The sequence below is a fragment of the Hypanus sabinus genome, chromosome 7 (genome assembly GCF_030144855.1).
Source record: "Hypanus sabinus isolate sHypSab1 chromosome 7, sHypSab1.hap1, whole genome shotgun sequence".
NCBI classification, from domain to species: Eukaryota; Metazoa; Chordata; class Chondrichthyes; order Myliobatiformes; family Dasyatidae; genus Hypanus; species Hypanus sabinus.
In genome coordinates, this window is record NC_082712.1 from 155,223,171 (window position 1) to 155,235,385 (window position 12,215).

Genomic DNA, 12,215 nt, shown 5'->3' on the forward strand with positions numbered 1-12,215 from the left:
AACTATTTACAATAAAATAAAAGATCTTTAAATAAATACTTTTTGGAAGTTAATACAATCTGAGTCATGTTAACCTGATAATTGTGTAGGATTTCAAGCAGGCTGAACTTGAAGACAGACCAAAACAACTTGGCAATGTGAAATGAGCTATTAAGCTTGCAAATAAAAAATTAAAATAAATGTCTGAATGACAGGAGGCTATTTGCATTATAGTTAACAGGAAGTAATTTCATCTGATAGATGGATTTCATGATTGGTACAAAGCATATACATTACAAAATTATTGTGTGCTCTTTGAGTTCAGTAATGTCACGGTCAGGGGCAAAAATAGTTCCCCACTTTCAGCACACATCAGCATTGTTTAAAAGAATTCCCTTTGAAACCGAGAGGCTTAAGATTCAACCATCTGGAGATTGTAGTGATGAGAGATTTCATAGTCTGGATGAGGAAAGATTATTCTAAAGTGTAGGCCAATACCAAAGGTTTAAGTTCACTAACAAACTTTTCTAAAGGAAAATGATAAAAATTAGCATTTATTGACAATTATAAAATGACTCCACAACCTATGGACTCACTTTCAGGAACGTTGCTGCTCATATTTTCAGAGTTACATTTTTTTTTGCATTTTTTTAATTACTTGCGTGATTTGACCTCATTTCCATATTGGATGTTTGTCTGTCTTTTTATGTGTGGTTTTTCGTGGATTCTATTGTATTTCATTATTTTCCTGTGGGCCCTGCAAGCACATGAATCTCAAGGTTGTATATAGTATATGTACATTGATAATAAATTTACATTGAACTTGTCAGGATTTGGGTTGCTGTGCCTGAAACCTGAATGGGTTCTACAGGACATGGATTGCTGTGTGACGGCGAGGAGTTTGGGAAAAGTTGGCAGACAGACCTAGTGTGGTTGTGGGACATAGTTTCTTTCAAAAGAATAGTATTGACTCAATTGGGATGGAAGATTCCAAGACAATTGCATGCTGAGATGGAAAGATGTGTAAGCAGTCTTTTACCTGAGGCTATTGACTATGAGAAGAGAATGTCTTAGTTGTCTTCTAGGGTGGTATGAAAATACTTAAAGCTTTATAGTTACTTAATGAGGTTGTTTGACCAGTCTCGCCGGTATGGAAGATATGGTGAGCAAGGTGGCATTTATCTCACCATAAATGCGGACTGTGGCTGATGCATCCATCTTCTTCACTTTTCTCAGTGATGTTGCTCGATTTATTTTGGTTTAGTGCCGCAGTGTGTGATTCAACTACCAAAGTTCCTGAACAGGAGGGGCACTTTCATCTGTCTGCCACCTGAAAATTGTTCACAGCCATCTGATTAAACAGAGCAACACACACAAAATGGTGGCAGAGCTAAGCAGGTCAGGCAGTGTCAATGGAGAGCAACAAGAAATCAACATTCTGGGCTGAGACCCTTCATCAGGACTGGAAAGGAAAGGGGACGAAGCCCGTATCAGAAGGTTGGTGGAGCGGAAAGAGTAAAAGCTGGCGGGTGATAGGTCAAATCAGGTGAGGGAGAACGTGGGATGAAGTTAGAAGCAGTGAGCTGATGGTTGGAAGAGGTAAAGAGTTGAAGAAGAGTGGACCTGGGAGAAGGGGCACAGAGGGAGGTGATACACAAGAGAGGAAAAGAGAAGGAGTTAAAGGGGAGCTAGAATGGGGAATGGAAAAAGAGAGAAGGGGAGATGGGCAGAAATTACTGGAAGTCAGAGGAATTGATGTTCATGCAGTAAGATTGGAGACCACACAGGCAGAATAAGTGCCGTTGCTATCTCAACCTAAGAGCGGCCTCCTAGTGGCAGTAGAGGAGGCCATGGACTGGCCTGTCAGAACGTGCAGCAGCATTGTGTGAATATTTTAGAACGAGAGCTATCTATCACTTATGTACCAAGTTTAAAGCTGATGTGGGTAGATTTATGAGGATTAAGAGGGTTGAAGGGAAAGGGTAGAAGAATGAAAATGAGCAATTTCTGATCTGCCATAATCCTATTGAATGCTACAGCTGAAAGGTTTTCTCCAGTTGCCGCATCATATGGATGTATTTATGCAGATTCGGAGTTGTGAATTCCCTCTTTAAGGATTCCTGTTTCTTTTTTCCCTTTTCCATTGGTCTGATATTTTTTGTTTGGATTGCTGTCACACTAAATTTAATCATTTATGGTGCCAGATATTTTAAGTTAATGAAGTAATGATGCAAAGAATACTAAATGCAGAGCCTGAAAATCGAAGGAAAAGGAGTGAAGTGGGAGAGACATAATAATGAAGGATGGGATAATGCTGGGAAAAAGATATGATTTCAGTTCAGAAAGTGAAGATTCTGAACTTGTTTGGTTGGACCCCAGAAATAAAAGTAGGCATTAATCGCAGGAGGGGTGTATTTATAGTGTCAGGATGTTAAAGGATAATGAAATAGTAATCTTGAGATTATTAAAATTAATACATAGGCCAAAGCAAATCTTCTAATTACATTCAAGAGGGCAAGGGTGTGAAATGCACTCAAGATGGCTTTATCGATCAGTGTGCCAAGGAACCGAACTCTTTCAGTCTCGTATTACGTAATGAGACAGCATTAATGATAACCATACTGAAGAGGGAACTTGCATTGAAATATTGACTGTTTATTCCTTTCCATGCTGCCTGACCTGCCGAGTTCCTCCAGCATTTGTGTGTGTGTTGCTTTGTTGGCATGTGGCAAGTTGGCTACTGTATATTAGGAAACCAAATTACAACAAATGGTCTAAAATTCAATTCCACAACAATGTTAGAACATAATTCTTTCTTTCTTTTTCAATCTTTTTATTGAGTTTCATATATATATAAAAAAACATAACATTATAATGAATAGGTTATGAATACAATAGACTTGAAATTGCATTAGTAATAAGATAACAATATCCTATTAAACATCGGCAAAAAAAAAGTACATTAATCAATCAAGTCTATATAATTATATATGAAAAAAAAACAAAAATAATCATCAAAAGAAAAAAAATTGAAAATATATAGAAAAAAAAATATATATTGAGAAAAAAAAACACTAAACTAAACTAACATGGGCAATAATAACAGTTTATATGTATATGATAGTGTCAAAAAACTCCGGAACTCCATACCTGAACAAGAATAAGTAGAGAGAAGGTCTGGAAAAGGCCAAATTAATTCATATAGAAATGTCGAATGAACGGTCCCCAAGTTTCTTCAAATTTAATTGATGAGTCAAAAATAGTGCTTCTAATTTTTTCCAAGCTCAGATAAGAAATAGTTTGAGAAAACCACTGAAACGTGGTAGGAGGGTTTACTTCTTTCCAGTTTTTTAATATAGACCTTCTGGCCATTAATGTTACAAAAGCAATCATTCGTCTGATTGAAGGGGAAAACCGATTACCATCCTCATTTGGTATACCAAAAATTGCAGTAATAAAATGAGGTTGTAAATCGATATTCCAAATTGAGGAAATGGTAGCAAATATGTCCTTCCAATAGTTATGTAAAGTGGGACATGACCAAAACATGTGGGTCAATGAAGCCACATCTGAATGACATCTGTCACATTGAGGGTTAATATGAGAATAGAATCGAGCAAGCTTATCTTTAGACATATGAGCTCTATGTACAATTTTAAATTGTATTAAAGCATGTTTAGCACATACAGAAGAGGAATTAACCATTTGTAAAAATTTTTCCCATTTATCTGTTGATATATTATATCGAAGTTCTTTTTCCCATTCTTGTTTAATTCTAACTGATATTTCTGGTTGTATCTTCATAATCATGTTATAAATAAAAGCTACTAATCCCTTCTGACAAGGATTTAAGGTAAAAATCAAATCTGGGAAATCCATTGAAGTTGAATTGGGAAAAGATGGTAGAACTTTATCTAAAAAATTTCTGATTTGTAGATACCTGAAAAAATTAGATTTAGGTAATTTAAATTTGTTGGAAAATTGGTCGAAAGACATCAAAGTACCTTCAAAACAAAGATCACGAAAACATTTTATACCTTTCCTTTTCCATATGCTAAAAGCTTGATCTGTCAAGGAAGGTTTGAAAAAAAAATTAAGTAAAATAGGGCTATCAAGAACAAAATTTTTCAGAGTAAAAAACTTACGAAATTGAAACCAAATTCGTAATGTATGTTTGATAACAGGATTAGATATCTGTTTATTGAATTTAACTAAATCAGCAGGAAGGAAAGAACCAAGAATGGAGAATAGAGAATTTCCCTTTACCTCATCGCATTCCAAATTTACCCACTGTGGGCACAATGGTGAATCCAAATCTAATTTCCAATACATTAGGTTACGAATATTATTCGCCCAATAGTAAAATCTAAAGTTAGGTAAAGCTAAACCACCATCTTTTTTAGATTTTTGTAATTGCCTTTTACTTAACCTGGGGTTTTTATTTTGCCACACAAATGAGGAAATTTTTGAATCAATGTTGTCAAAAAAAGATTTAGGAATAAAAATTGGTAAGGCTTGAAATAAATATAAAAATTTCGGTAAAATCATCATTTTAATAGCATTAATCCGACCAACTAATGATAAGGATAAGGGAGACCATCTTGTAGTAAGTTGTTGAATTAAATGAAGCATAGGTTAAAAATTCAATCTAAATAAATCTTTATATTTCTTGGTAATTTTTATACCTAAATAGATAAAGTTATCAGTAACAACTTTAAATGGTATCCTGTCATTCAATAAAGTTTGCGCGTTTAAGGGGAATAATTCGCTCTTATCCAAGTTTAATTTATAACCAGAAAAACTACCAAATTGAACCAACAAGGATAAAATAGCGGGAATAGACCTGTCAGGATCAGAAATATATAACAGCAAGTCATCAGCATAAAGTGATAACTTGTATTATTTCTCATTATGGGTAATACCAAAAATATTAGGAGATTCACGAATAGCAATGGCTAAAGGTTCTAATGCGATATTAAATAATAAAGGACTTAAGGGACAACCTTGTCTCGTACCACGAGATAATTGAAAAAAAGAGGATCTATAATTATTCGTAAGAACAGAAGCAATAGGTTTAAAATATATTAATTTAATCCATGATATAAAATTAAGACTAAAATTAAAATTTCTCAATGCATTAAATAAATATATCCATTCAACTCTATCAAAAGCTTTTTCAGCATCTAATGAGATAACACATTCTGGGATTGTGGGTGATGAAGTATAAATTATATTAATCAATTTTCTAACATTAAAAAAGGAATAGCGATTCCTAATGAAACCAGTTTGGTCTTCTGAAATAATCTGTGATAATACCTTTTCTAATCTAATGGCTAAAATTTTTGTAAGAATCTTAGAATCTATATTTAATAATGATATAGGGCGATAAGATGCACATAAAGTAGGATCTTTATCTTTTTTAAGAATTAGAGAGATAGTAGCTTCATAGAAAGATTGAGGTAATCTCTTCTTAGCAAATTATTCATTAAAGATTTCACATAACCATGGGGAAAGCAAAGAAGAAAAAGTTTTAAAAAATTCTACAATATAACCATCAGGGCCAGGAGCTTTCCCTGAATTCATTGATGAGATAGCCTCTCCTATTTCGGCCACAGAGATAGGAGCATCGAACAAGCTGCGATCTTCATCTGTCAGTTTAGGAATATTCAAATTGTTAAAAAAATTATCCATCATGGACAGGTCAGCATCAAATTCTGATTGATATAAAGATTTATAAAAATCTTGAAAAGTGTTATTGATTTCTTTATGATCAGTAGTTAGATTACCGTCTTGTTTACGAATTTTAATAATTTGTCGCTTAGTCGAAATAGCTTTTAATTGATTAGCTAACAGTTTACCAGTTCGATCACTATGAATATAGAATTGAGCCCTGGTCCTAATTAATTGATTTTCAATTGAAGAAGATAATAATAAGCTATGTTCCATTTGAAGCTCAACTCTCTTCTTATAAAGTTCTTTGGTAGGAGTCACGGAATAAATCTTATCAATTTCCAGAACATAATTCATCGGAGCAGAATTAGGCCTTTTGGCCCATTGAGTCTGCTTCGTCATTCCATAATGGCTGACTTATTATCCCTCTTCATCCCATTCTCCCCATAAGCCATACTAATCAAGAACCAATCAACCTTTCTTTAAATATACCCAATGACTTGGACTCCAAATATGTCTGTAGGAATGAATTCCACAGATTCACCACCCTTTGTCTAATGAAATTCCTCCTCATCTCTGTTTTAAAGGGACACCCTTATGTTCTGAGCTGATGCTCTCTGGTCCTAGACTATTCTGCTATAGGAAACATCCTCTCCATCTAGGCCTTTCAATGTTCAAAAGGGTTCAATGAGATCACCCTTCATTCTTCTAAACTCCAGTGAGTGCAGCCCCAGAACCATCAAACACAACTCATATTTTAATCCTTTCATTTCCAGAATCATTCTAGTGAACCTCTTCTGGATTCCAGAACATAGTTTCTAAGATGAGGGACCTAAAGCTGCTCACAATACTCCCAACTACAGTCTGACCAATGCATGTTAAAGCCTCAGCATTACATCCACACTCTTGTATTCTCATCCACTCAAAAAGAATGCTCTTTGCTTTTACCTTCCTTATCACCAACTCAACCTGCTAGTTAACCTTCAGGGAATACTGATTTCTGATTTCTGAATTTGCTGCCCTTTTTGAAAATAGTCTATGGCTTTATCCCTTCTGTAAAGTGCATGACCATACACTGTATTCCTTACACTGTATTCCACGTGCCACTTTGCCCATTCTCCTGACTATCTAAGCCCCATCTGCACACTCCGTTTCCTCAACACGATCTGCGTTTTCACCTGTCTTTGTATTGTTCAAAAACGTGGCCACAAAGTCATCAATTCCTTCATCCAAATCATTGACTTATAGCATCAAAGAGAGTGGTCCCAGCACCAACCCCTGCAGAACACCACTACTCACAGGCAGCCAACTAGAAAAGGTCCCCTTTATTCCCACTCTTTGCCTCAGCCAGTTAGCCAATTTTCTGTCCATGGTCCATGCCAGGATCTTTCCTGTATACTGATCTCTTAAGTTATAAAGCAGTCTTGTGTCCTGACTATTTCCATTTCTGGGCTACACTTCATGGTATTGATATTAGATATTGGGTCATTGCAGTGAAACTTGACCATAGTTTGATCACATGGGGATTGGAGGGTAATTGTCTTGAAGAATATCACACACAAATTTGGTCTCTTTACTCAAAGGACTGAGTACTGTGCTGAATGCCGGACTGAGACTATTTTTCCATATCCAGGTATTCAGTAAATTAAGTGTATATTCTTAAATCTTTGAAGAATGCTTCCTACATTGCTTGACAGTGTAATTACTTCAAAAGAATTTCCATTAGTTAGTGACTTCAAAATTGATCATCCCAATCTCTCATAGAATGGAGATGAGTATAAGTTCTTTTGGTTGTGGATCTTCGGAATTTCCTGCTAAATTGGATGCACATTCTGTGCTGTTATGTGTATTCAAGGTAGAGGTCAAAAGAAGTTTGGATGCAAAAGGAATCAAATGTTATTTGACTGAGGTGGAAAGAATGACTGAAGTAGGGACATGAGTTGGAATCACATTGAATGGCTGAGCAAACTAAAAGTGTAAAATTGAACCAACAATTAAAAAATAAAAGTATTTGAATAGAAGACATTTAGCATAGCTCTGTTATCAATAAAGATCATATAAATGTTGCTGATACTGTGTTGTGCACATTTTGTGTACATTTTCAGTCACAGTTGTTAATTTATATCTGGGTAACCAAAAGCCATGGATGAACCAGGAGATATGTCGTCTGCTGAAAGCTAGATCTGTAGCATTCAAGTCTGGCGACCCAGGTCTGCACCAGAAAACCAGGTAAAATTTGCGGAGTGCTATTTCAAGGGTGAAGAGACAATTTCAAATGAGTTTGGAGGTGAGTTTGGATGCACGGCAACTCTGGCAGTATTTGCAAGACATTACTTCCTACAAAGCGAAACCCAATCATATGAATGGAGCGATGCTTCACTACCAGATGAACTCAACGCCTTCTATGTCCGCTTTGAAAGGGAGAATTTAACTGCAGCTGTGAAGATTCCTGCTGCACCCAGTGACCCTGTGATCTCTGTCTCAGAGACCAATGTTAGGCTGTCTCTAAAGAGGGTGAACCCTCACAAGGAGGAAGGCCCCGACAGAGTCTGAAAATTTGTGCCAACTAACTGGTGGAAATATTCAAGGACATTTTCAATCTCTCAGTCCTATGTGTGGAAGTTCCCACTTGCCTCAAAAAGGCAACAATTATACCAGTGCCTAAGAAGAATAATGTGGCCTGCATTAATGACTATCGCCCAGTAGCACTCACATCTACAATGATGAAATGCTTTGAAAGGGTGGTCATGACTAGACTGAACTCCTGCCTCAGCAAGGACCTGGATCCACTGCAATTTGCCTGTGCCACAATGGATCAACTGCAGAAACAATCTGAACAGCTCTTCAAATGGCCTTAGACCACCTGGACAATAAAAGCACCTATGTCAGGATGCTGTCCATCAACTAAAGCTCAGCATTCAACACTATAATTCCCACAATTCTGATTGAGAAGTTACAGAACCTGGGCCTCTGTACCTCCGTCTACAATTGGATCCTTGACTTCCTAACCGGAAGACCACAATCTGTGTGGATTGGTGATAATATCTCCTCCTTGCTGACTATCAACACTGGTACACCTCAGGGGTGTGTGCTTAGCTCACTGCTCTAATCTCTCTATACCCATAAATGTGTGGCTAGGCATAGCTCAAATATCTATGAATTTGCAGATAATACAGCCATCATTGGTAGAATCTCAGATGGAGATGAGAGGATGTGCAGGAGTGAGATTTGCCAACTCGTGGAGTGGTGCCACAGCAACAACCTGGCACTCGATGTCAGTAAGACAAAAGAGCCGATTGTGGACTTCAGGAAGGGTAAGATGAAGGAACACATACCAATCCTCATGGAGGGATCAGAAGTGAAGAGAGTGAGCAGCTTCAAGTTCCTGGCTGTCGAGATCTCTGAGTAACTAATCTGGTCCCAACATATCGATGTAGCTATAAAGAAGGCAAGACAGCGACTATACTTCATTAGGAGTTTAAAGAGATTTGTTACATCAACAAATACATTCAAAAACTATTATAGATATACCATGGAGAGCATTCTGACAGGCTGAATCATTGTCTGGTATGGGGGAGTCTACTGCACAGGACCGATAGAAGCTGCAGAGTGTCATAAATTTAGTCAGCTTCATCTTGTGTACTAGCCTGTAAGTACCCAGGGCATGCCCTTTTCTCATTGTTGCCATCAGGTGGGAGGTACAGAAGCCTGAAGGCACACACTCAGCGAATCAGGAACAGCTTCTTCCCCTCTGCCATCTGATTCCTAAATGGACATTGAACCATTGAACACTACCTCACTTTCTTAATATATGTTATTTCTGTTTTTGCATGATTTTTAATCTATTCAATATCCATATACTGTAATTGATTTATTTATTTTTACTTTTTTTCTTCTATATTATGTATTGCATTGAATTGCTGCTGCTGCTGCTGCTAAATTCACAAGTACACATGTCAGTGATAATAATAAAGCGGATTCTGGTAGGAAAGTATGCTATGGAATATTTACTATTTACCGGTAACATAGTTTCTACGTGGATGTGTGCATATAAGGCAAGCTGTATATTGTAAAATATAATGTTGCTTTGAAATTATAAAACATTATAATGACAGATGCCCTACAACAGTTAAAAGATATGCTTAAGCAACTGAAAGAGGTTTGCATGCTGTATCTATTATTAATATCTCACTAGCTTCTGGTATCAGTGCATCAGTGCTCGCTGTTGGAGGGCACTTTTGAAGGGGCTTGGGAAAGGGAGTGTTTGATCAGAAGTAAAATCTGGTCCGGTGAGAGTTCCCAGACCTTTGTTGCTGAGATCAAGATGAAGCACGAATATCCTTACCACATCATCCCTTCAAAGTATTACTTCTGACCAGCTAACCAGAGCTCCAAGTGCAGTAGGGCATGTCATCTTGTTAAGCTGATGTGATTAAATCTGCTTCCAGTCATATGACGAAACTTATTGAAACACTTGTGCGCTGATCACTGTTAAGAGCACATCTGCATCCTGTTTGCCATGAGCAATTCCTTGGTGGAAAATTAGAAAACTGTGATAATATGAGATTCCTTATGTTATCTATGTAGCTTGCTAATTTTGCATATTTAATTAGGTGTGCAGGACAAACTGAAATCCCTTACAACTATGAGTTCAAATGGAAAAGATACTTTCAGTACATGATCTAGAAATGTTTCCACCTATTAATTCAACAAGAGCTTCAGGGTAAAGTCTAGGTGAATATCGCTCGTGATAAAAGATTGTTTTACCCTCTGTTACCAATGTAATCAGTAAAGAAAGGTCACTGTGCGGAAGTCACAAAACCATCAAGCCAATAAAATCACGTTGATGTTAATTGCCATGAGGCCCAAATGGGTTTTATGATCTCTCAAAGTTCAGACTAAACTGTTTTTTTAAAATGTCGTCTTTATCTGCCATGGGCTATTCATGATTGATTGAACCGACTGAAGCGGAGTAATGTCCCTTTGGGCTCAGTGCTCCAGTTACTAGGGAAATTGTGTGGCTTTCCATTTAAACCTGGATTCCTTCATCATGCATCCCAATTCCCTGAGTGAAACATTTGAATTAACTCAATGAGGTATTCATTAACCTCAGTTACTTCCTGTGCACATATCAAGTCTTCATTGTATTAGCTGTTTAACTGAAAGCAAGAAGTTTCCACAGCATTATGTTTAAGTAATTTTATTTGAGATGCTGGAAAGACCCAACTTCAGTCAAGTTAAACAATGATATGAGAACAAATTAAAAACAGCCACTATGGTTGATGAAAATTTATGATGCTTTAACAAGTTTAATTAGTGTCTTAATAATGTGCAGTTATTTAAATCAATTAGTAAATATATTCAATTTTTAATTATTGAAGGTGTGTTTTTAAAGACTGTAAATATTTAAACTAATTACTAAGAAGCTGACTGATCTACAAGAAGCTTGTAAATGGGTTATGTAGTTTCTTTTAAAAGTTATTTTCATTTGTTTAAAATCAAGATCCTCTTGTGATAAGACCCTGTCCTCCACGTACTCCTATAAATTTGCACATGTGTTTCTCCAAACAGTTTTTAGCTAACGTACAGAACTTAAATGTAGTAAAATAAACATGAATTACACTCAGTTTGTTTGTGCCCCAAAATGGCAACTGAACCCCTAGTATTGTGTACAGAATGCCATTTGTGATAGCACTGGTGAAATTTCCAATGTCTGTGCAAAATTCTTCAAAGTTAAAAATAGTTTTCATTTTCTTCTGTCTTTCCAGAAAGAAGATGTAATAGCTGCCAGCATAACTTCTTAACATTCCCAGTGCTCTTTGGGGATGTATCTTTATTGAGAGACTCAGTTGCATAAACCGTATTAGATTTCCCTATAATTTTGCTAAAGACTCTGTTTATAGCAAAGTGTTCTGCGTAGGCAACACGTTCGGCCTCACTACTCACGTAGCAATGCCGTTAAGGCACCTAGTAAGCACTGTTTCTTTTCTTCATTTAGTGCTGCCAACCTGTTCCCCTTTGGAGTTCCATTGTGACAACGGCAAGTGCATACGACGTTCCTGGGTCTGTGACGGTGACAATGATTGTGGAGATGATTCCGATGAGCAGGATTGCCGTAAGTGGGCGAGTATTGTGACATTTTTTGGCGATTGCTTCCATAAAATTCTGAACTGGTGTGAACTTAATTGACATCACACTTAGTAGACATCACACTTGCTTGTTCTTCACAACCTAAGCTGAAACTCTACCAGCAATTTGATCAACTTCTTCGTATCAGGTTGAGTCTAACTGTGACACTTTTTGCATTGATTAACTATGACTGGTTGCAAACAGTCTTGTGTTTAGCAGAGATGATCTCATTGACATCCAGAAATCTTGTGTGCCTTGATAGGGTAGATGAAGTGTTGACGTTTCATTTGTCATCTGCAACACAGGTCACACTCTCAAACGAAGGGCCAGCCAATTAAGGTAGAGTTGAGAAGAAAGCTTTTCACAGAAGAGGCCTGTGAAGGTTGTCAGTAATTATAAACAAGTTATCAATCAAGAGATTTTTAAAGACACAGGAG

The 12,215-nt window shown here is 36.8% G+C and overlaps 1 protein-coding gene across 1 annotated transcript in view; it reads left to right on the forward strand.

Moving 5' to 3' along the window:
• Positions 1 to 12,215, forward strand: part of lrp4 (low density lipoprotein receptor-related protein 4) — a 432,001-nt gene that overhangs the window by 253,967 nt on the left and 165,819 nt on the right. Inside the window, exon 3 of the mRNA XM_059975983.1 lies at positions 11,648 to 11,764. Coding sequence (XP_059831966.1) covers positions 11,648 to 11,764 — 117 coding nt within the window. The remainder of the gene's footprint in view (positions 1 to 11,647; positions 11,765 to 12,215) is intronic.